Here is a 26,544-nt window from a genome sequence, read left to right on the forward strand (position 1 = left end):
CCAGTGTCTTAACTCTCTTACTGTTAATTCAGTATGGCTTGTTTCTCTTTTTATTTTTCTGACTTTGAATTGCATACATTGATTCTTGCTATGACCTATTTTTCCTAGACAAAAGAACTGTCTTGTAGCCGCTGCTTTTCTCTGGGAATACATTTGTGTGCTTTGATCAAGCCACTTTTCAGGTTTCCTTTTGATAAAAGAAACAGACCAATCTCATTACAAGGCTTTTTCTCTGTAAGATATATTCCTTCAAATAACTTTTGAGACTAGTTTTCTGGACCGTCTCCAATTTTTCAGAATGTCTTTTAGGGCATATGTGCTAGCACTGGAAGCAGTGTTCCTGGACTAAGCTCCACTAGTGTTGTGGAGGCAGATCATCACCATTCCTCTTTTTCTCTCTTTACTTGGTCCAAAGATCATGTTTCTGAACATACAATGATGACACTATAGTACTAAAACATATTATTTTGGGGTTTTATGGTCTTGATGTCTTGTTATGAACACCATGCCTGCATGGTAATTGATCATTCTACCAGTCTTATTCCTTATGCAAACGTTATTATCAATGGTCTCATATTTGCCTGTAAATCCTTGACATGCCTTTTGGAAAGTGATCGTTTCAAGACCACCCTAGAAGGATCTTCCACTAAAGAAGATTACACATTCACATCTAGATTTCAGATCTAGCATTTAACTGGTTCTTAATCATCTTACCTAGAGTTATCATAATTCTTGAAAATAAAGTTACTCGAACTCTTAGGTTTTGCTAAGAATTATCATCAAAGCAAAGAGATCAATTGCAGAAAGCTTGAGGCAGTTTCTTTAGATTTTAAGGAAAATCCTTATAAATCCTTATTTACTTCTAAATAAAAGTAGTATTTTATAATTCCATATAAAGAATTTTTTTATCTGCTCTATCATCTTAAATAAAATAAATAATAATAAAGAAGACACTAATTCACAAGTTACTGAAAAATGTAATTTAGCTTAGTTTCTTGTTTCTCTTATTCAGCCTTCCTCTTTCTCAATGTAATGCAGAAGCTATGAGAGCTCTGAGACTTTTCCTCATTTTCAGTTGGTTACATCAAGTATTATAACATATGTTGATGCATATAATTAATAACAACAAATTCAGAATACCTGTATCATTACCACAGAACACTCTGAATGAAAATTAGAAGTCAATTCAATATTTCTTATAAGAAGAAATGTAATATTATGTTATGTGCAGCTGCTTCCCCTTTCTAATCACTCTATGATATTTGTAAAAGATTTATAGTTATTAAAGAGAAAAGTGACAGTTAGAAAGAGAGAAAAATAAGTTGGCATAAAACAGAACTGAAGAAAAGATTTCCCTATATATCCATCTACTGAAAGGCCTAAACAGAAACTTAATTAATATTAATATTTTCCTTAGGCAGAAATTTTGAAGAGAGAAGGGAAATAAGATGACATTCAGTAAGATACTTAAGCCTGGATAAGGTCCTGCTTTCATGAAGTAATAGTTATTTTTGACATTTGTTTTTCCTCTGCCTTCTCTAGAGTGCTAGAAGTCAGCCAATACTATGATTTAAATTGTTTGTCATATTTCTAGATGTATCTACACTGTGTGTAGGTTCGGTTTCAGATATGAAGAACAGGAAAGAGTAGAACCCTAAATAGAGGAGCAGGCATTGGTAAGCTTTTTTGCAACAGCAGCTGAGAGGTAGTCCAACATTACTGAGACCTAAAGATAAAATCAAGTCACAGCATTTTAGTTTAGATGCATGCACAAACACACAGTCTTAGATTTGAGTTTGGACTCATCTTTAATATGAAGCATTGATTCTGAAACAGAAATCTTCTCCTGAAAGATTAAAACCCATGGGTTTCATATAAGGATAAAATGACTGGCCTGTAAGACACTTCATCTCTTTACTCTCATCAGTTCTCATAGGATAAACCAGAACACCAGTGCTTCTTACTCAGAGGAACTGTAGGTGCTGAATGGAAAATTCACACTTTAATATGAGCCTTTTTACCCTTTATGTCACTAGCCCACTGTTAGTGGGAGAGTTATTTATGTAAAGTGAATCACAGGTTGCTTTTGCTTATTAAACAACTGATTTTTTTTAATCTTTTTTTCCTAAGAGAGGTGGTCTTTTTCTGTAACCTTGGTTAAATTCCCTCTTGGGAGATTGCAGACAACCTGTCAAAAATTCCTCCAACAGTGTATTACCAGTCTTACTTGTGATTAGGGTTTCCAGGGGTGGAAACCAGCCTAACTAGCAGGTTCCACAAGAACGCATAATCTATAGCCCCAGTACAATACCTGCACCAGCTGGTGTCAAAGAGGAGAGAATGGAGGGGGTTAAAGGCTTGTTTGTCTCAATAAAGGCACTCCCGTTGCAGTGCTTTAACCACATTTAACCTCTGAGCTGGCAGTGCTTTGTTCTTTTGTGAAATGATCTTCAAGCACATAACCCGCAGGACTCTAGAGACTCCCTAAAAAAACCTGTTTATAAATATGTGACAGTAAATAAAGGTGTGAGTTTCTTCATGCATGTTTAGGGTACTGTATTAAGCAGTATGGATTAATTAATTATAAGAACATTGTATGAATTTATAGTAATGAGAGGGAGTCAACACTCTTTTTGCAGTGCTTAATTCTGGGTGTTTTCCCTCCACACCAATGTTAATAATTAATTGTCTAATACTAGAGAAAAAACACCACTATTAAACAATGTTATTACTAAAGTTATAGTATTTCAGATGCTAAAGAGCCCAGTAAATCATCAAAAGACTTGAACAGTCAAATAAAACTGCAGTCCACATAACACTTCTAGAAGTGATAGTCTACAGGTATTTTATGAAAAAAGTCAGATGAAAATGACAGATTAAATAAAATTTCAGTTTCAAAACTTCTTGGTGATTTCGGAACTAAGAGTTATGTAAATCCAAACCTAAAAAAAACCAAAGCACTTTTTTGACTAAATTGACATGTGAATGAAATCTTGGCTTCACAAGTATATTCTTGAGAAATGTGCACCTCACCCTTTATGTATCTGCAGTTCTAGAAATTCCTAAGGGGCAGAATTTCCATGCAGACTTGTTCCTGCCTTAGTAGGAAGGAAACACACCTTGAATCTTTCTAACAGGGATTTCTGTGCCTAAAAAGACTTACAGCATAATCAACTAATTAACACTAGCCGGCAAGGATGGTTGTTCACCAGACACAACAGCCACAGCTGGTTTTCTTCCACAGTATGGCAAGGGACAGAAGTGTTGATATAATATACTATAAACTCACGCAAGAACGTGCCTCAGTTCCTTCTGCAGCATGAGAGACCCCAAACCCATATTTTCTCTCAGCTTGGAGAAGTCCTAACTACACTGCTATAGGCTATTCTAAAAAAATAAAACATTCCTTATGTGATCTGTTAAACTATGAAAAAGAATTTAATATAGGGCTATATTTAAGTATTCCTTGGTCCAGGCAGAGGATGAAAGATTGCCACATTTTTCCCTTTACATGTATAAAGAATAGAAACAGCCCTTGCAACCATGACCCAAACCTGGTCCTCCTTTCTGCCTGTATCACCGAACTCAAGAACTTCCCTCTATCTGGCTCTGTCAAGGTCCCAGTTCTGTTTTCCAAACCAACAGAGCTGCAATAGGAGGAATTTGGACAGACCTCTCTCTCTCCAGCCCACCCCAAAACAGCCTGCTGATTAAGAGCTTTGGCTTAGACCCCATTCATGCTGAGAAAGGCCTTTTATCTAGGTTTCCTATACCTTTGGCAAACATTTCAGGAACTGAGCTGTTGTACACAAAGGCCAAGTCCCTGCCTCCTCTCACTCTGGCCACCTTTTAAAAGATTTATGTGTATAATCTCTTTGTTCTGTAGTTCAGCCTCAGTAATTTCCCATCCACAACGTTCTAAGTTTTGAGCTTGAAATTATAAAAATTGCAAATGTGGACTTTTCTGTGGGCTGTTCACTAGCCTGCGGGATTCCCTTCAAAAGTAGGTGAAGTGATTAATTCACCACAGGCAGAATTGACAAAGTGGCATAACTTATAAAACACAATCACTTTTTTCCGCTCGTCAGAAATTTAGCCCAAGGAAACAAGAAATATTAATGAAGTTTCTGACTGTGTCTTTCAGTAACTTGGTATTTGAGAAACTCATTTCTCCAGCTCCGCCTTATGCCAGTTTGCTTTGTTTCCAATCATTAAGTGTGTATTTAATAAGCTTAAACATAAATCATTCATACATATGAGGTAATTATTTATGAAAAATCTGCATATTTTCTGATGCTCTAGATTAAGGTGATTTGGAAAAAGATTTGTAATCAATTTGGCACTGAATTTGCCTAGAATTATTAATAGTTGAGTGCTTCAGTCTGCTCAATATCCCCAGGCAAAATTTCTACTGATTTCAATTGATCTTTGCAGAATCAGGCCCCTTAATCTTTCACTTGTAGCAAATGAGAAGCTGTAAATAAGGGGAAAAAAACCACCTATTTGTGACATGTTGAGAAATTAATTGATACCTTCAACAAATGACATTACTGAGTGAATATGGGGAGGGGTGAGAGGCTGATGTATTCTTATTTGAATGTCTATATAATAACAGCTACCATTTACACACCCAAGGACAACTCCTGGAACTGCTTATGGGAAGGGAAAGAGGAATAGACTAAAATAAAGAGCAGATCATAACAGCCTCTCAACAGTGTAAGGATTTAACACTGTAGTGTAATATTGGCTGCATCAAAATTCTTGTATGGTCATTTTCTCTTATTTAAATAATTTATTCATTTTACAGTTTCTTCATGAATGTTTATATTTTTCGTTCATTTTCATTTAATATCAGCTTGCAACTCTTAGATACCGGTGCAGTGAGATGGTTTTATGAAGCAGGCTTGAGCTCTAGTGTGTGAGGAAAAACTTGAATGTTATTGTTATCATTTTATACCACTGAAAAGTAGGTAGGTCCTTACAAAACTCTGTCTCCTATTTACAACTACAGCATGTCTATCACATTAGCCATGAATCTAACCTTAATGTACTAATACAATCAGCCTGACAAAGCATCTAGTCTAAACTGTAAATGTGATTAAACTATAGAGTTATCAGAGGGAATCTCAGGAGACCATGCAGTCCTCCTCTGCCAAAGGCAGATACCATTAGCCCTCTGTCCTTCCTGGCAGTTGTGGAATTATCTTTTTCTAGCTGAAACATTTCCAGTGCTAAAAAATCCACAGTTTGCTTTTCAAACAGGTATGATGGGAATAATAAGGGAAGAATAAAAAGGGTAGGGACAATATGGACAGACTGTAACACGTTTCATGTTTAACAGTCATAATGATTTGACTAACAGGAAAATAAGGAAGACAAGGAGTCATTTAAGTGCTCCTTGGGGCTTCTTGTGCCAATAGAGACATCCTGATTGGCCCTTGCACTGCTCCAGAAGGATATATGTCTTATGTCATGTCTGTTAGTCCTGTGTGGGTGCCTCACATACCAAGGGGTCTTACCGCTGTACCATAAGGTGACTATAAACAACTGAACTGCAACCCAAACAACTACTTTAGCTGTGAGCTGAATCAGTCCCTAGGCTTCACTGACTGCATTGCTTGGCTGTCCTTTGACTGTAATGGCAGCCTTAACTGCTGGCTGACATACAGACACCTATATATAGTCATCTCCGTTTGGATATCTCACTCTGTAGATGACTTCCTGGGCTTTTTTAAATGAGTGTAGAGGTGACATATCATGACAAGAAAAAGCACACATTTGTGTACAGCTGAACAGATTTCCTGTGTCACACACATGTACTCACATTTACAAACAAACTTTCATTAGTAGGTCTTCTTATGCATTAAGGTTCTTCTTTCTTATTCTTATAAAAATCACTTCTTTTTGAAGTGGTCTGCTTCGTTCTGATGTTCAGCAAATGAGGAGACATGCAGCCAGGTGACAGAGGTCTCACCTATCTTTAATGGAATCAGCACTTCAGCCAGTTTAAATAAGTCATTAAGAACCAAACAGCTGCAATTTTTTTTCTGTTATAGACTATGTTCTCTAACTGTGCTGAATTAGATGCTCACTTAATAGGGCATTCCCACATCATCAGATAGGCAAGTACTTCAGGTGCAAGACTACATGATAAATGTTGCATGTAAAAATGTAATTATAATAGTAAAATTTGATACTACTTGATATATATCTTTCTTTTTCTTTCTTTCTTTCTTTCTTTCTTTCTTTCTTTCTTTCTTTCTTTCTTTCTTTCTTTCTTTCTTTCTTTCTTTCTTTCTTTCTTTCTCTCTTTCTTTCTCTCTTTCTTTCTCTCTTTCTCTCTTTCTCTCTTTCTCTCTTTCTCTCTTTCTTTCTCTTTCTCTCTCTCTTTCTCTCTTTCTTTCCTGCAAATTGACTGGTTTCCCTTTTTTTTTCTCTATTGTACTATGAGGTTATCAGTTGTAATGTATTTGTAGTGGGTCTGAATGGAGTTAAAGTGCTGCCTTCTGTTTTACTCCACCCCAGTCAAACTGATATGACATTATAAATGCTCCTTTTACTTTGTGGATGTAAACAAATGTCAATTAGAATATGAATCAATTGAGTGACACTATTAGAAAAGTCGAAGAACTTTAGAATCTGTGTTTTATAATAGCTTTAGCTCTTTGCATTTTGTCTAACCAGGGAACACAGAGAGAATCTTAAGGAAACCCACTAGCAGTTTGGCATGCACTAATTTATGCCATTGAGTCCTTGCTCCTTGTTGATTAACTTTGTTTCATAGTTACACTCTAGAGAAAAAAAAAAAAAAAAGGTGGAAAGTGTGGTAAAATTGAATCTCCCATTCTTTCCATTGAGGAGGAAATATGTAAAAAAATAATGGTTCAGTGGATTTTAGGATGCACAATTTCAGTTGCAACCATATGAAAAGTACCCAGCGTTCACTTGTGTGTTTCTGCAGAGGGATTGAAGGGAAGGGGACAAGGAAAGAGTAGAGTGACATGAATTTTGACATCTTAGAAGTCTTGAATTTCCTGTGAAACTTGGGCAGCTAGGCATCACGTTCTGAGAGCCAGCAATGGTATTAGCTGGAGACTTAGACAAAGCTTGAAACACAGTCAGCTCTTACTGATGGTTTAAGGAGATTTGTGGGTGAATCAGCTTCCTTTGGCCCTGTGCCCAGAGCAGATTTTACCCTTTCTGGCATGCTTGAAGCTTCAGCTGACTTCTGCAAAGACTTTTGAGTGCAAGTGTGTAGGTTCTCTGTGCCACTCTAGGATTTGTAAAGACTTGTCTGAGGTTGACTACAAAGCTTTATTCTTCCTAGGCAAAATCTTGAATAATAACCTGGAGTCCCATTCATTTGGCTAGTACTCAATTCCTGAGGCACAGTCAGCGTTCATGTTTGCTCCTATATCCTACTTAAAGTTGTCTCTTCCCCAGAGGCTTTAGTGTATCCCTGCTCCTTTTATTAATGCAGCCTCCACCACAGGTTGACAGAAAGAGAAGAGAAAAGTTGAAATAAAAACCACAGGGCAAATTTTGCTGTCATATAATGAACTAGTTTTACAAATCATTATCTTACTCCCCAGTAATGAGTGGTCTTCATTTTAATATTCTGTCATTGGAGTTTTGACCGATTGAGTGTTAATACTGCACTTATTATTTCAATGATTCTCTATCATAAAAACAATTCTCTGACTCAACTTGTGATACTGTCTGCCCCTAGACACTTGCAGCTCTGTCTTTAAATTACTATGCTCCCTGTTCCTGTGCATTACTTGTTTCCTGTGAGTGCCAAGCCAGTAGAATACACTGGGAAAGTATACAGTTAATCTTGGGCTCACTTGTTTTGCTTGTCTGGGAACTGCAAAAGTTTTGGCAGTTCAGGTATTTCTGCTCATTAGCAAAGGATCTTCTAAAATAATGATCCAATCACACAGTAATATGCTATTTCAGTGTATAAGGATACTGTTAATATATATTTAAGAAAAGAAAGTCAGTATTTTCTCCTATGGTAAAGGATGTCTCTACCTGGATGCCAAATAAATGTCATTTCCCCAGTGTGCAAGTCTAATGCAAGGCACCTTCTTTGATATCCTTTGTATGCAGATACTGGATTAACTCCTACAGCTCTTGGGATTTCTTGAGAGTGACAATGGAAACTTTTAAGTGGGGAGGGATTATCAGTGGCAGGAAAGAGGTTTTTCATTTATTTCCAGTGTAAAAAAGGGCCAGAAAGGATGCCCTGGAGGAATATAGTCTAAAATGGGTTATTCATTATCTCAGCTGGTGTTTCTGAATCCTTGGTCTAGCTTCCAGCCTAACTCTGATGAACACTTTCTCACCATCAGCAAGGACATCTCTGATTAGCATAAGACAGAAATCACTATATCCTTTTTTACTTAAAATGTAAAGGTATTTTATTTAAAACATGAAATAAACCAGGATTGTACGAATCAGCAGACAACATCCAGCAACACGTTTTAAATTTTTTTTTTCAGTATTTTTTTCAACCACTTTCACATTCACCTTAAAATAGTGAAAAAATAACTGCAAATCTTTTCTTTCTCTTTGATACCTTTACGTATAGGAACATCATTGTCTCAGAATAAAGATCCTGGGGGACTGTTATTACTGTGTGTCGGGACTCCCAGAACCTCGCCAGGACCACGCACACTGCTGTGTTGAAATGGGGCTCAGCATGATCAAAACTATCAGGTAGTGTTGATTTTCTTCCTTCTTCTTCTTCTTCTTTCATTGTTTCTGACAGTCTCCTGAACTTCTTATCTGAGAATGCTATTACTAGACAAGTAATTCCTATGGGAGTTCAGAGACCTCAGGATTATCACTGTAAAAAGGGCAGGACTTTTTCGATCCATGTAATGCATGGGAACAGGTACTAAATGCATTTTATTAACCTGTGCTATTTCAGAACATATAACACAACAGCTGTGTGTGCATTGTGAGTGATCGTTTTCATGGTTCTTAACAGTTCTCACTTTGTACTGTTGTCATTTTTAAGAGGGGGTTGAGGAGGAGGAGGCTGTATTGCTTTCTATAACCCCTTTAATAAAATAAACCAACAATATACACCCTAAATAGACAGCTGTGGCAATACTTCAGCTTGGAAACTAGCACATAGACAAACTCATAAGCACTAAGATTTGCCAGATGAGTAAATTTTACTTGTTAAATTAAGTTGGTGCTTAAATCCACAAGCACTGGAAGTGTTTTAACTAAGCAGTGTGTTCTCATCATGTAAATATAGTTGTGTTGCTGATAGATTATTGTATTTTGATGCAATTAGGATTAATAATAACAATGTTTCAGCAGTCTGTGTATAGAGCTAGTCCAATAATTTATCATGGCAGTAGCTGACATCTAATGCTCCAGAAGAGGTTTTTGCCATCTTTTTTATCCTCTATATCAATGTTGCCGAGTTCCCCTTCTCCAGATTCTTCTTCTGTTTCTGTCTTCCGTAAAACAGTGTTGTCAAACACTCTCTTCTTTCCATGGATGTTTTGCTGTCCAATCTCTTCATCTGCTTATTTTCCAGACTGCTTTGTCCCTTTAATCTGAATGTGTATCATTACGTGCATCAGACAGTTAATGCGTACTGCAGCTACATTACTGAGATCATAATAGAGAAAGAATTTGACAAAAATTAATTAATGGGAAATGTAACTGAATAATGATTATACAACAATGATGTCTAAGAAGGTTAGATTCAATTATCACAGACTAAATGTTGCACAAAGTAATCAATATTTTGCTTCTGGAATTCCCATAGTGAAAGTGAAACATGAATTAGAGAATACAGAGATGAAAAAATCTGCCAGCATTGTTAAAAATTCTTGGAGACACACAACAGATCATTTGCATTTGCTTGGCAAAATCATCTTCAGCAAACCCATTGTAAGTTTTTTTCTCCTAAGATAGTAAATTTTTCTGAATCTCTTTACACTTGTGGAAGCCTCTAGCACTCCAGTGCCTTTTTATGAATGGCGTCTCAGAGGCAGTAGTCCAGTAGAAATGGTACTGTATTTTCAGTATCTTAAATGACAGTTATATTCAGTAGGAGCTGGGAAACCAAAGTCCATTAGGATTTGGGTCATCCCAGGCTAATTCAGTTCAGATTGCCTCCAATTTATTTGATAATCCCAGTACCTGAATTTCTGGCCATTCGATGAGCAGGTTTTTCTGTATAGGAGTCTTATGTTACTTATTTTAATGTGTGTTTGTATAGTTCACAGGGAGGACGAATCGCTCCATGGGATATTACAAATACTTCAGTTCACATTTCTGAGAGAATGTGGAGTTACTACAGTCCATTAATTAGAACTTAAATTAGTAGATATGTCTTACAGTTAAAATAAAAAAACAAAACAAAACAAAACAACAACTTCTTTAGAAAACTGAGCTTCTACTATATTGGTCACTGCAGAATTTAATCAGATGTAAAACCTGTTGGAAATTACATTTTGATGATCATAAATTTTTTTATCTTCATCTGAAGATTTCACAAAATAAATATTTTGTATGTTCAAAACAACAGGGAGATGATCCAGGATATGAGAAACTATCATTCAGACTTCACAGTTACATTGAAGTTATATAGACGAGCTCAAAGCCTTCTTGCAAATCAAAGGATCTTTACAGGAAACTTCCAAAAATTTCACTACTCATAAATACTACCTAAACAGTCATTTCTTCTCCCTCTTGCAGAGTTATATCTTAGCTTTTAACTCTTAGCTATATTTTAACTCAAGCACTTAGCCTAGCTTAAGAATTCGACATTAAAACAGAAACTGGGATTTATGCTACAACATCCCACCTATAATTGGGATTTAGGCACCTATATCATGGAGAACAATACAGGTACTTCTGCAACTCCTCATTCTTGTACTGGTTTAAGTTCTTTATGCAATTAATGTAGAAGGAAGTTTTAAATTAGGCAGATCAGTTTTTCCCCTGCACATCCTCCAAGATTCCCGTCCTCTCCATTGACAACAGGTAGTTGGTAATTTTTACAAGTATCAGCACCATCACTTCTGGTGATGCAGTGCCCAGAAATCTACCATCTCAGGGTTCTGTTACTGAATTTTCCTTCTAGTCTTCTTTATGACTGCACGATCAGTGGGAATTGAGCAAGAATGTCAAATCTATTCATTACACAACAGGTGAAATAAATCTACATGGACAGATTGACTCACAAGGGACTTCTGACTGTTTTCATACAGCTCAAATCCATACAGTTAAAGTGTTAATTGATTGTTAATTGAGACTCCACAACTTGATCTTAAGCTCATACACCAAGGATCTGGACTTGAGTCTTGTTGCTCCACTTCTCTCTTTGCAGATGCAAGGAACTGTTCAGAACTCAACAAAACAATCCAAGATCATTATTTTCTCTGTACTGATTTTTTGCATCACTCTGTCTTGTTACAAATCTTATAAAAGAAAAGCTATTATTGTTTTTCCAGTCTGTCTTCCGGTACTGTGGACACTTAAAAACTGAGTACAATTGAAATACAACTTTCAGACATGGGAAGGTTCCATGAAATGTGATATTTACTCCAAAACAAGGAAGCGTTGCCCTGTCGCATTTGTGCATGGGCAAGAATACTAACTCCGGCTGTCTTGCAAAACCCAACTTCCTGTAAACTCTCTTTAGCTGCAGTTAGAAATGCAAATTAAAATAAAAAGAACGATCTCTTCATGAGGGGTTCATTTACTCAGCTAGTTCTCATATCTTTTCACATGCAGCATAACTCTTCCTGTATTTAATTTTATCGTATTAATGCCTAGCTGTACTGACAGTTGATAGAAATGAGATACTAGTGGAATGTTTAGTCATCAGATGATAATGTTTCATTTTAAGTTATCACCCAAGCTAAATGGGCGTCAGAGTAACACTGAGAAACTAGATCTGCCATTGCTCTTACCTATAAGAAAAAGCAGCCATTTTATCATTATGTCTGTATGAGGAGGGAAAGATATGTAAGAAGAAAGCAGTGAGAAGAGTGCATCAGTGTTTTCATTGCTTGTTAATGAAATTCCAAAGCCATGCTGGAGTGCCAGATGGATGGGATATATGATAAAATTCAAGGCAGGTATATCTATTTGCTGACAGTCAAATATAGAACATGAGCTTAAGACCTAACAATAAAATGAGGTTAGATCTGGTGAGACAATAATTTCCTCACAAATATATTAAGATGGATGTTAAAGTAGATAAGGGAAAAATACAGTACATAAAAGTAATTCTGAATGGAAATAATTTCTAAATATCACATTATGTTTCAGAAATAGATTAGCATGCTTGTTCATTGGGGTTTTCTGTTCTTTGGGTTGGGCTATAAGGAGAGGAATAACTAAATAAAACAAAGTGAGGAAAGTTCAGAGTGAAAGTGAGTAAAGGAGAAAGAATGGGAAGCATGAAAGAAGTCAGAAGTAGAGGAAGGGCTGTGAAGAGAGGTGAAGGAAATAATCTTAAAGAGGAGGAGAAACTACTTCCAAAGTGTAAATCATAGAGCATAGTCTGTCAATGTTAAGACTGAGATGAATCTTGATGTAGTGGCTTCGTTTTAAAAAGCTTGCTAAACATTTTTATAAAGGTACAGGGAAAAGTCACAAAAATAATTTGTGAAGCAGAATGCTTTTAAAATAAGAAAATTGTGAAACTTGATCTGTTTAGCTGAGCAAGAAAAATGATTGAGACATTATCTGGTAGCAGCACATAAAAAAATTTATGGGCAGAAAACACTAGATTTGAAAATGGGTGATGGTATTACTAAGAGAAGTGATGGCTTTTCTGTTCCTCAGTATTTTCAAATCAAAACTGAATTTCTTCCTAGAGTAAATATTTCCATCAGGCACAAGTTACAGGAATACAAATAAGCATGAGTGGGTATAATGTACCAGCCTGTGTGAGACAATGTATTGAGGTGGACAATGTAACTGTCCCTTCTGCTCTTCAGCTTGGGACACAGTGGCAGTGTAAGTGACAGGAGCTGCCTTCACAGCAAGAGCTGCTGCTTTCACCACCACCTTCTCAAATGTCCTTATTCCTAAAATCCCTGTGACTGGGAAGAGAGTGGGGAGGGAGACTGTGTGAGGTCCAGCTCCTCAAGGACTCACTCACATGATATAATGATGGAAATCCCACAACAATCCACATAACAGTGGAAAATCAAACAAACCTTTATGCTGGTGTATTTGTTTGATAAGTCAAGGAGTTCTGAGTGGTTTCATCTGTTGGATTATTTCCCACTAAAATACCAGCTGAAAGAGTAATTTTTATGACAGACAAAATAATTCCAGCATACAATGTAAACTAAACTCCAGAAATCACATAACAGCTTGTCTTCATTAAAACTCTGTAATTAACTGCTAATATTAGCATCAATTCATGAGAGGAAAAAAAAAATAAAACTAAACAAAACACACACACACACACACAAAACCACCCAAACAAAAAAAAAAAAACCACAAAACTAAAAAAGCCCCAACACACTACAACTATTTCAGATGATCTCAGTGACTGACCTGGCAAGTTTCGTGCCTTTAGCATGAAAAACTGCGTTTAACTTCATCTGTTGGGTATTAAAAACAATTCATGAAGTGATCAATGCTTGTTAAAAAAGTTAATCAGACAGTGAAACATCCAGGGATTGCTTTCATATTCCATGATTCATAAATAATTATTTAATAGTATAATTGATCCAGTTCTGGATTCCTTCCACAGATTATTTCTTCTATAATGTACAAGGCTCAGCCTACGAAAAGACTACTGCTTACCTTCATTTCTGTGTGCTGGTGGAAAGGGACGTTGCAAGATATTCACAAGTTCAGCCATCACTTTTCAGACAGGCCAGAGAGTGAATAGGTTTCACACTGGGACTTGATCACATCGTCACCTCCATGTGTCCATTTCAGCCACTGACTGCAAATGAACAGAGCGTCAGGGCAGTATATCTTTCCCTGTTTGTGCTGTTGGGTGACAATATGAATTGAAATGGGTAGAGATTAAGAGATTCGTGTGCCTCTGAGCATCTTTCTTCTGAATGTGCCACCAAATATAGTCAAAGCTATATTGGCAAGATGGCATAGGAGTGTATATAACTATATAGCTTTTTATAACATAGTTTTCAGATGAAAAAGCAGACTTCTGATAATACTGTTTGTAGTCTCTTGTGATATATTAGTTTCCTGCCTCTCAGCGCAGATAAACATAACAAACAAGAATACAGGAGTGGTTTAACTCTGTCCATGTTGCTATAGTCTCCGTCTGAACTCAGAACAAGTCAGTTATATTAATGATAAGTCTGATGATATGAAACTTCTCCAGATAATAGTTTCTGCTGACATTGGAATTCAGCTCTAATTCCAAGGTAAACTCACCCTGGAGCTATTTTAAACTGGCTTCTTGGGATAATATCTACCTTAAATTGTAAATTCAGTGTTGTGTAAAGTCCATCTACAAAGTGTTATATCCTGTGAGTCATATTACCTGAGCTGTATTCTTTGAACTATTCAGTAGTTTAGTACATCCTATTACCTAGCTTTTTAAAAATAATGGATATCTCCTTCACAAGCATGACACAGTTCCCAGAGTCACACCAAAAAGAGCACTTACCTCAGTTCACCTACTACCCTCTCAGGTCAGCACCAAAAATCATTTGAGTTCCTTTAGCAAAATTCCACATATCTGTTGAGTCCAACCAAAAAATTCTCTATGTAATTGAACCTTAGGATCATAGGACAGTTCAGTTTGGAGGGGACACCAGGAGATCACTAGTCCAACCTTCTGCTCAAAGCAGGGTCAGATAAGACCCTTATTTACTTCAACCAGAATACACAGACCTTCCTATTACATCTGCACAAGGATGATAATGGCTATGTCTTGATAGGTAAATTAAACAGCCCCAGGGAATGTTAACTGTCACCAGGAAAAAGTGGCACAGACTGTCCAAGTCCATTCTTCTGAACTTTTTGCTTCCAAAACCAGGCAGTTGCATTCAAATTGCCTACTGGAAATGGTCTTCATCACATATAAGCTGCTGAACCTGGGAACAGGCTGTGAGAGGGCTAGTTGACCAGGAAAAAAAACATTCTGGGGCTCTTTTAAGTATCTCAAAGTATAGACAGAACCTTGCAGAGTTAAACGGGTCAGCACAGATGTAGCCAGTATGTCACTGTCTGGACATGCAAGGTGTGAATTGCAGGGCATTCAGATTTTTGGCAGCTACAGTAAAGGTTGAAAAGCAGATTTATAACTTTTGGCTCCCCTTCTACATACAAATAGGAAAGCCTCTGATTAACAGCACAAAAATCAAATGCCCATCAAAGTATGCTGGCCAGAAGGAAACGCCAAGATCCAATTAAAATCAATGAAATTTTTATCACTGACTTGACTGAAATAAGATGAAGAGCATGAATAACATCAGTCACAGTTGCCTCATCCTGGATAAGATATCAGACAGCTTGTGAGGTAAACAGGGCTGCTTTACAGATCATCAATAATGCATCCTCATGCATGTGCTTTGCAAAGTATTTGTGAGAGCCTGTAAACTGGTTGAAGCAAATAATACATTTTATTTTTTATAATTAGAAGCTTCACTGATGAATAAATTTAAGAGACCGAAGAACTAAAAGATGTGGAACACTTAAGCTTATACAAAATGAACACTTTTCATTTTTTCAGTATGTAGTACACGATATTATTTATGAGAAGTTTTTTTCTGAATAAATGAGAACTACTGTTATTGATGAAGATGATCCAGGGTTTGTTGTTTCAAAGTTTTTATTTTTTTTTCCCTATAGCAGTATATAAGCAAGACCTCCTGAAAGTATGTGGTAGTATGGCTGTTAGGGATTTCGATTTGACCATGATGAAGTCCTCTTCTCTACACAATTCAGAAATCTCTTTCACTCCCCATCACTCCAAATTTTTAAGAAAAATAATAATTAATTGGCTTTTTACATGCCCCACTTTTAAACTACAGCCATTTATTATTTATTCAATTTAAAACCATATTACAAAAGTTTTGTGAAAACTAATGTCTCTACAAACAGGTTCTCAACAGCTCTACTCTCAGTCTTGTGTTACAAATAATAAAAAAATGGAAGCAAGACTAGATTGCTGTTGTGCTTTAATTCACGTTCTGGACAGGGCCAGTTTAAATATATCTCAGACTGTCTGTGGCTTGATCCATTCAGGTCCCCTCAAGCAATTAGTTTCCTACCTATCAATATAAAAGCACATTTCTGTGAAGGGCAAATAAGAGAATGTGAAGATAGGGCCCTGCAGGTGCACCAGCACTGCAGCAGACAGAAAAACACAACAGCCCTCAGTCAAAGGATGCAGGCAGCTAGCCAAATCCACACTGAGTGCATCTGAAGACCTGAGATCAAATATCACCTGAGCAGCACACAGGAAGAAGTTGCTGGGAGGCTGTGAAAGACAACAGATAAGGCGAGGGGGATAGGACCTTGATTAGAGTCTGCAGTGTCATGCAGGAGGTGGTGTGAACAGCACAGCTATATTTTGAACAAATGCAAAAGTCCTATATGTCTGACTGAGTATGCCAAAGACTTTTCAGGGCATTACCACATTTTTATGACAAAGGAAAAGTTAAAATCCAGCAATCCGTAGTGAACACTGCAAACAGAGGGATGCATTGCTCAGTTGCACCATCATTTGTACCTGGTCTCTCCAGTGAGATCTCTGTGTGTTAGTTCCCATATAGGGTTCAAATACAAGACTATAATTTATAGTATTTTAAATTTAGAATAGAATAGAGTAGAATAGAATAGAATAGAATAGAATAGAATAGAATAGAATAGAATAGAATAGAATAGAATAGAATAGAATAGAATAGAATAGAATAGAATAGAATAGAATAGAATAGAATAGAACAGAATTCAGTCGGAAGGGACCTACAATGATCATCTAGTCCAACTGCCTGATCACTTCAGGGCTGACCAAGTTAAAGCATGTTATTAAGGGCATTGTCCAAATGCCTCTTAAACAGTGACAGGCTTGGGGCATCAACCACCTCTCTAGGAAGCCTGTTCCAGTGTTTGACCACCCTTTCAGTAAAGAAATGCTTCCTAATGTCCAGTCTAAACCTTCCCTGGCACAGCTTTGAACCATTCCTGGATCCCAGGGAGAAGAGCTCAGCACCTCCCTCTCCCCTTCCCCTCCTCAGGAGGCTGTAGAGAGCAATGAGGTCCCCCCTCAGCCTCCTTCTCTCCAAACTAGACAAACCCAGGGTCCTCAGCCGCTCCTCACAGGACATGCCTTCCAGCCCTTTCACCAGCTTTGTTGCCCTCCTCTGGACGCATTCAAGGACCTTCACATCCTTCTTACATCGTAGGGCCCAGCACTGCACCCAATATTCAAGGTGAGGCTGCACCAGCACTGAATACAGCGGGATAATCACCTCTCTTGACTGGCTGGTTACGCTGTGTTTGATCCACCCCAGGGTGCTGTTTGACCTCTTGGCTGCCAGGGCACACTGCTGGCTCACACTGAGCACCCCCAGATCCCTTTCTGCAGGGCTGCTCTCCAGCCACTCCTCTCCCAGTTAGACTTGTGCTCAGTGTTACTACATCCTCTGTGCAGAATCCAGCATATGGACTTGTTAAATTTCATCCCTTTGTAATTCTAGTCTAGTCTAGTCTACTAATATATTTATTCTATTCTATTCTATTCTATTCTATTCTATTCTATTCTATTCTATTCTATTCTATTCTATTCTATTCTATTCTATTCTAGTGTTGTATTGTATTGTATTGTATTGTATTGTATTGTATTGTATTGTATTGTATTGTATTATACTATAGTATAGTATAGTATATTAATATATTTTTGCTGCTAGATGACACTGAATGAAACAGCTCAGCTGAAAAGAGTTAAATATTTATGTGGATGAGGATTCGGACATCATATAAATATGGAAAATGGATATGAACCTTTATGTTTCAGGGGATGAGGAAACCATTAATGGCACATGGTTAAGAAGACATTTATCATTTTCATGTTGTTGCCTAATATCTTTCTCACTGATGACAATCAGATAGTGGACAGGATAATCAAGTATCTAAATGATATAGCCTAATTAGGTACGATAATTCTCTTGGGATCTAGAAACAAGTTTTTAAATTCATGTAACTGATTTTTCATTTAAATGACTTTTATTTTTTCAAGTTTATCAAGTAATGCAAACATTCAAGTTTGCTCTTTTGAATGATTGCATAAAAAGCTGGGTGTTTTGGTGGTCAAATATAGCTTTAATTTGAAATTAAAGAGGAACCAGATCCCTTTCTGCAGAGCTGCTCTCCAACCACTACTCTCCCAATTTAGGCTTGTGCCCAGTGTTACTCTGTCTGGCATTAGGACTTGTTATATTCCATGCCATTGATGATTGTCCAGTGCTAGTGTTTGTCCAATGTTAGACACTAATATTTATTAGCAATTTAATACTATAGTACTTAAAATCTAAATTGGTCTAATAGACTGTGTGTGTATATATGTAGAGAGAGGTATTATGTAAATATATGCTATTAGACCATTTTATTAAACTTAAGGTCCTCTTATTGTCTGCCTTTTTCAATGAAAAGCTTTTTGCTCAATTATTCCTCTGGAGCCAATTTGCTTTTTACTTCAAGATAAGGAAATCAGACATAAAATGAGAAATAATTATCTTAGTCTGAACAAAAGAAAAGACAGACTAGAGAAACAATCATGTGGGGAGTTGTGTGATAATTCCTCTGACAGCTATGAGTGTTAGTTTAGATATTTTTGCAGCATATCCATAAAAATTATTCAAAACACATCACAAATTACAGTGCTTTCACTTCTCTTAGCTGTTCTCACAGCCTTTAAGGCACTACTTCAGTGTGGAGGAGTTGTTTCCCTGTCCCATCTTCCAGAGACAGGTGATTGTTTAATTTTGATATTTCAAGCCCTCTTGCTTGCAAAGCAATAAAGAAATTTGTAAATGAAAACTATAAACTCGGAGTATCAGAATGCAGATAAATCCATTCATAAAGCTTCTTTCTTATTATTTTATGATTAACTTTTAAAAATATCTTCCTTTTAAGTATCTGAAATATGTTAGCTTCCTGATACAGTGAACAGATGTTGTTTTAGGCAAACAACTGCACTAGGACTTATCATATGCATGCTTTTCTCCAAGGTTTCAGAATATACAGGAATGGGAAACAAAGATGAATTGTTTATTTTCAGTTCCTCACATTTTTATATGAGTAGTTTCTCTCCATTTTAAAACTCTTCTTTTTTTTCCCCACAAACTGAATTGATACCCCATTGCAACAATGAAAGGCCAAGTATTAGAAGCAGTAAGCGATTTACCCTTGTCCTCTAGAGAGGGTCTGTCAAGGTCCTGACTGAGGCATCTGAGGCAATGATAGTTACCTTCAGAGTTGTGAAACAGAGCTGTTTATTCTTTGCCTGCTCTGTTGTGTGATCTTGCTGTGCTGCCATTGACTTCAGTGACAGTAGAATGGAGATTCTTTATAGAGAAAGAGCAGCTTTGTTTGTAGACCAACAGTAGCAACGAGCTTTCTCTATCCCAACCTTGTTATTCAAATATTAATGAACGGTAGCTCTAATTAATAGTATTTCCGGTGCAAATAATTTTTGTCATACAGGCAGAACTGTAAAAGCGCTCTCTTCATCATCCCTATGGACACAGCTCAATTGTTTTAGTTGTGAGCTTCCCATGGTGATGCGCTGCAGTATCTCAATACTGATTTGGAAGAGGCAGTCCTAGGTCTAAGACACTACTAAGGTTCCTGTGGCTGTGAATGATATATGTTGTCTCATATCAGAAGAAGATACTATTTTAACACAGTAAAATTCCCTTTATAATCAACAGACATATTAATTGAAAACAGTGCTGGGACAAAGTCCCTTTTCTCAGACCGTTAACAAATATGCCTCCATATGTTTACTCTTGAGAGATGAAATTGTCTTTGCCATCACACAGAATGGAGGAGACTGACTGTAGATTCACGCTGTTACCATAACAGAGAAAATGGTCTTCTAGTCAAATCTACTGAAAATAATTCACCTTTGGACAAAGAGTAACTCTGGAAAATTTTGGTCAACAAAGTAACATTTTTGAAACATTGAAAATTATTCAAAAAGGTACAATAGCATATAAAATACATGCAGCTTTGATTATAATAATTTTTGTAATGTTGTTGAATGCTCTTTTATAATTCCAAGGTAAAGGACTCATTGAGTCCAGACACTTCACACAGACATCTTTTTCTCTCCCTATGTTTCTCTTTCTGTCTGATAGGAATAATAGCATGTGCTGCTGAACCATGCATGCAATTAAGTGCTTAATGATAATCTGGCTTTTAGAGTCATTTTATCACTACCTGGACTTTGCTACCTAGAAAGTTATCTCTTGATTTTACAGACTAAGTGGTTCTTTATAACAAATTACATTATATTTTACACTGTATCCACTTCTAAAAGATATGAAAAACCATTGCATATACTTTCATGAGTCTGGTCTTTTCTTTTTTTCTTGTTTTGTTTAACAGATATGTTAGGTCAAGAACGAAGCATGACATTGACATGAGAATAGGGATACATTCAGGATCGGTTCTGTGTGGAGTGCTGGGCCTACGGAAGTGGCAGTTTGATGTCTGGTCATGGGACGTGGATATCGCAAACAAACTTGAGTCAGGTGGAATTCCTGGGTAAGGCAACGTGTATTTCCCACAGTCAGAAAACATTGTCAACACACTACACTCTTAACCTTGCCAACAGATTAATGGTGTTACATTATTTCAGCAACTATGACCTTTTTTTTTTTGCTATTTCGCAGTTGGCAAGGATTTGTGAGGCTATACTCAAAAAAGGTAGAAATGGTCAGTTTGCAGAGGCATTGGAAAAGACAAAAATATTTTTTTTTCTTTGTCAGCTATGATTTCCTGAAAAAGGTCAGTAGTTATATTCAGCCCATATAATACTAAGAGGTAGCCCAGATTTCCCAGTTAGGTGTTGACCATTCCTGAGGTTTTCCAGACTTCATTCACTTGTCTTTTGCATTCAAATGCTGCTGTGAGGCACAAGGCTGTAATTTATTTTATTTCATAATTCACAAAGCGTGGGAAGAATTATGTGTTCATAGGTCATTACACTAATAACAAGACATTATGGACAGCAGGCTCTCTAGGGAGTCCTTTAAATAATTTGATGCTTTATTAGATGTTTAGAGACATTTATGTCAGCCTGTCTATATGTGAAAATATATGGTTTTCCATTGAGCTGCCTAGTTTTTCTTTGTCTGAGGTTGCTGATTCACCTGGAAGATAAAATGTTATTTCTGCCTGACACAGCCTATATCTCATGGTAGTTTGGAAGTTGCAAATCCTAGATTTGAAGAAACAGCAGTGGTTGCAGGAATACTCTGTTCACTTTCAGTTCCACTTTCCATTGATGAAAGATATAGCAAAAGATTCCCTACAACATAGAAGCAATAGTAGTGGACATCTTTATGTGGAAAAAGTCTAAGTGATGCTATCATCTTGAGTGAGAGAGGTTTTAAATCATCAAATCTCAGTCACGTGCTCTACTCCCTACACACACATCAGGATCTGTCAGAGCTGTTATGTTCCCAGGAAGTTAGAAAGATATTTGCTTTATACTGTATTTGCGAATGCAGATCCCTTCCATCATTCCCCATAGAGACATTTATACTAATATACATTCTTAGAATCAACAGAAAATGAAACATTGCATGCTCTGAAAACAACTTCTATACTCTACATACGTCACCAGTGTCTAAAGTTGCAGAAAAAATCTTTCCCTGCTGCTTGTCCAACATGGTGGCCCCAGATGACTAAGAAAGGTCACATGCTGCTTTGTTAACAACATGTGCAAATCAATCATTTGTAGTTTCACGATCCGCATCTGCAAAAAATATAGTTTATTGTTGTTAATGTGTGCAAGTAGTATGGCTATTAATGAATAACCCAGAGAATGCACCACCTTGTTGTTGATAAAATTCCTGGCTATGCTGCAGTCTATTGGAGCAAAATGATTTCCTCTCCTGGCTATTAGTTTGCCAACAGAACAAAACCTGTATATGACAGCAGATCACTAAGTCCCTCAAAACAGTGATTCATGTCAGGCTTTCCTAGTGTGCAGACCAGATTTAATAGAGCAGTTAAGTTCACTTCAGCTTCTCCTTGCTACTCCCTGTCACCAACATTCAAATCCCCCTGTTTGCCACAATACTGAGATCATTCCCACTGCCAAGCTGCACTGCTTTCCTCTGTTTCATCAGAAAATCTGCCCTGGGGTTATGAATGGTTCTGCTCCCAGTGTGAAATAAGACCAAAGATGGACAGCCCTTTCCTAAATTCACAGCGGAGGGAGTCAGCTCACCTGCCCAGGATGGGGAGGATCCCTCTACCCAGTATGGGGGCAGGAGAGAAGGGGCTCAGCTCTTCCCTAGATGGTTTCATATCACCATGAGAGCTCAAAAGCATGTGTGATGCAGGGACGGATTGCCCCCAAGTGAAGAAGCACAAGCAGGTAGCCCAACTGTCGTGGAAGAAGGCACTCAGGTGCACTGTGACAAAGCAATCATTTCTGGGTTTCTGAGAGGAAAAAATGTGTCCACAACACCTGAGAAGGAAACCATGTAAGATCCTACAGTGTTATTTCAGAGACAGTCTTCTGCCAGGACCCTATCTTCTAATAATCTTCACGTGCTCTATATAGGTATTAATCTATGGCATTGAATTATCATAAAACCTAGTTAATATTTAATTTTCCAGGATATATATGTGACAGGTATCATCTAAAGCTTTGGGCCTGATATGTTTTCAACAGTAGGACAGGCTATACTTTTTGACTTCAGTACTCAGGTTCCCAATTTACTGTATTTGTATGAAATTAGAAAGACACCTCTCCAGTATACACAATTTTTTTTAAACAAGCTGTACAAAAGGTGAAACCAGAAAATATTTTTAATCTACCAACTATTTATTAATATTTAGTCCATTTAAGTGTATTACATCAATAGCCAGCTCCACGCTCTAGTTAAAACTGTTATCATTTCCATTATTAAATCCATATTTCAGGGTTTATAATGCAATATATCCAAATTATGTTAGTTGAAACTCAGCACAAAGATAGTCACCCTGGCAACTAATGTATCACTTTCTTTTTATTTCTTCTTTTTTTCTTTTTTTTTCTTTTTTAAATAAGTACTTTACTTAAATCAATTTAGCCTATTTAGGTTTCTAAGAGCTAGGAAATGCATTATCTTTCTGAGAGGTCATATGCTCTGGTTTTAAAGTCCAGGTCAAAAGTTGCTTGCATTTGAGAAACATATTTACTGATTTTTATTGTCAATTTTAATGACATTTGACTGCAAAAGAGTCCTATATCTGTGGACTTCATAACGGCATGACTTCAGAGAGTGAAAATTGTACAAAACCCGTGTTGACTTCAGAGAGAAGCTGAGAAAGGTTAAAAAATGGCTGATTTTTGATCTTTTAATGAGCTGCTGATATTTATCACTCCACATAGACCCAGTTTGTGTGAAATTCTGGTACTGCTTGGCATTTCACACTGCTTAAAGACAACGAGTACTTTATTTTCTGACAGTACGTACACATCATACGTGCACTTATAGCTTTGTACTCCATCAGTATTTTATGCAGTTTAACTGTAGTGGCATCCTTTATGTTCCAGAAGTTCCCAAGGGGCATGTTAGGACCATTTCCTTCAGTGGGGAAAAGCCAATTTGTGGTACCTGAGAAAAATGCCTCAGCATGGGTCATCAAGAAGTGATCAAGAATTTTAGCTGACTCTGAATTTTAGGAATCTGCCTGCACGTCTGACTTTCAGGAAGTGCCATGCATCCAAAATTTGAAAAATGAGCCAATTTTAATGGAGTTACTGTGTTTATTTTCTTGACTTAGATAAAAGTCTAACAAACATCTCCTCTTATTGCATTTATGATGCTGCATTATAAAGTATAGCATAGCTAACCATGTGGGTGTGTTTTAGAGGTGTCTGCAATTTACCCTACATGTAAAAACTTAAAGATTTCTTAAAAACAGATATAAGAAAGACCCTTCAGGTTTGGTTGGAAGACAGCCAAAGCCCGATCATCTTGTTGCAAAATTTTAGCTTTCTGTGTCATCTCTTAAATTCAACTTCACTTTTGCAAAAGCTTTTTGAACTCATTGCTTAGTTTTACTAGAAATTATCACCTCACTTGCCTTTGTATAGTTTCCCTATTTCCCTAATTCACTTCAAATGCAATCAGACCACTAATTTCAACTGTCTAAGCTATCTCAGTTAATTGGAGGAAATGACAGAGCTTCACATAAACTGCTCTAATGCATACCATATATTTTCCTCTTACCATATTTACCTGAAGAGGCAATTTGCATTCACTCTGAATAGTATTTTACTCAGGAAGGTCTCCCATTAATCTATTACTGTAAGCAAAGGTACCAGGTGTGAATGTCAAAGTGTTTTTTTCTGTGACAGGACTTTGTGCATTCATGAGTTCCTATTGATGTGAACATGTCTTGAGAGTATTTGTTCCCAAATGAAGCTCATGTTTGTTGAATACACTGTTTAATTTTCTTTATAAAAATCATCATTACAATAGAAAACCTTCTATTTATCGATCATGTTAAAAATGATGCAGAGTTCATAAACTCCTCCTTACCTATGTATACTAGAGTACAATAAGTATTTGGTACTACTTATTTCACTTATGCAGGAGAATTCACATCTCCAAAGCCACTCTGGACTGCCTGAACGGGGATTATAAAGTTGAAGAAGGGCATGGCAAAGAGCGTAATGAATTCTTGAGGAAACATAACATTGAGACTTATTTAATTAAACAACCTGAAGAGAGTCTGTTGACTTTGCCTGAAGATATTGTGAAAGAGGCTGTCAGCTCCTCCGACAGGAGAAACAGTGGAGCAACATTTACCGAAGGATCCTGGAGCCCTGAACTTCCATTTGATAACATAGTGGGAAAACAGAATGTAAGTCAAACTTCCTTTAATGTCATCAAGTATGAACGCATGCTTGAGTGCATTTCAATAATGGAATCCTCAGAGGAGACAAATTAATCTTTAACCTTTATTCTAACACGTACTGTAACAACAGAGGATTAAACAAATTGTTTCAGGGCAGAAATAAATCATGTATACAAACTGGGGAAATGCCAGTGGACCAGAGGTTTTTGAGGTTATTTTCCAACTGAAATTAAATGCTACACAGTGTGGTTTTAATTTAACCAGTCCATAAAGAAGGAAATGAAAAGTAAAGCTGATGTTACTAAAGTAGCTTGGACATTCTAGTCAATCCGTGCATCTCATTACATAGCTTCACTGCCATCAAAATAAAGGGATGAGTGAATGGACACTTCACCAGAGGAAAAAGCAGAGTAGGTTATTTATCTATAAGGGAAAGAAAAAAGATCTACTTTAAAAAAACACCTTGTGAAAACAGTTTGTCCATTCCTCACTTTTCTTCTTTTTCTTTTTTAATAAAAAATGTTAAAAACTTAGATTCTAAGACATAATTAAGGTTCACTAGCAGGTGAGTTAGACTCTAAGGTCATGCGTAGCTCAATAGAAATATGAGATAATAACAACTGCTCCTGGTCAGATCTTTTCCAAAAGCACTGCATGGCTAATTGCTAACACCCTGGGAACCAGCAATTCTTGTACAGTCATAAAAATCACTTTGTGAAATCTGCTTGCTTAGAGGAATTAAAGATGGAAATGTTAAAATGCCCTCAGACACCACTCTTTTCACTGCATTTGAAAGATTGATGAGTCTTTATGAAACAAGGTCAGCTGGAGTTTTTTTCCATTTTTCTGAGGGATCTGTAATGACATGATATATCCTTTCTTCTGCTGCACATCCTTAGTCCTACTGGTCTGCACTGTCTGTTGAACTTCAAGCGTTGTGTGGAGGTCTTGCTTTGTCAACCGTCTTCTGCTTCTTACAAATCTGCCCAGAAATGATAAGCCTTCACAGTCAATCAGTCCATGGCAGTTTATTCGTCTCTTCAAACTGAACTGGAGCATGGCATAGTTTGCTGTTATATAAAACACCTGTTTTATATATGTTCTGTACATCTGTGTATCTGCATGTACACTGCCTTTTAGTATTCTCTGTATTTTGTTGATCTGTCTCTATATTCTCATTTCATTAGGAATAGAGGTATGGGTGCATGGTGCTGTGAATATCTTCTGATCTCTCTCTGTTTCTTCTTCTTTCTATTTAGGACATTCCAATTTCTGTAGTCCAAAAAATCTATGCAGAGTAGGTCATTTTCTCAGCAAATCTGACCTTGATATGAACAAAGGCGAGGAATGAAATAAAGGACTAGTGGTTCTATTCAATTATTGAACAACTCCCACCCAATAAACTAGTAAAAAAACCATGAAAAACATAGAAATAGGCATAACTAAACAGTTGTTTCAAAACAGATTTTTGTCTTC

The 26,544-nt window shown here is 36.9% G+C and overlaps 1 protein-coding gene across 2 annotated transcripts in view; it reads left to right on the forward strand.

Annotated features, from left to right (window-relative positions):
• The window catches only part of ADCY8 (adenylate cyclase 8), a 139,042-nt gene that overhangs the window by 65,402 nt on the left and 47,096 nt on the right, over window positions 1-26,544 (forward strand). For both annotated transcript variants that reach the window (XM_074840604.1, XM_074840700.1), the window contains exons 5-7: window positions 8,594-8,721; window positions 20,590-20,748; window positions 24,804-25,074. In XM_074840604.1, coding sequence (XP_074696705.1) covers window positions 8,594-8,721; window positions 20,590-20,748; window positions 24,804-25,074 — 558 coding nt within the window. The remainder of the gene's footprint in view (window positions 1-8,593; window positions 8,722-20,589; window positions 20,749-24,803; window positions 25,075-26,544) is intronic.

Source organism: Strix aluco, chromosome 1 (assembly GCF_031877795.1).
Source record: "Strix aluco isolate bStrAlu1 chromosome 1, bStrAlu1.hap1, whole genome shotgun sequence".
Taxonomy (NCBI): domain Eukaryota; kingdom Metazoa; phylum Chordata; class Aves; order Strigiformes; family Strigidae; genus Strix; species Strix aluco.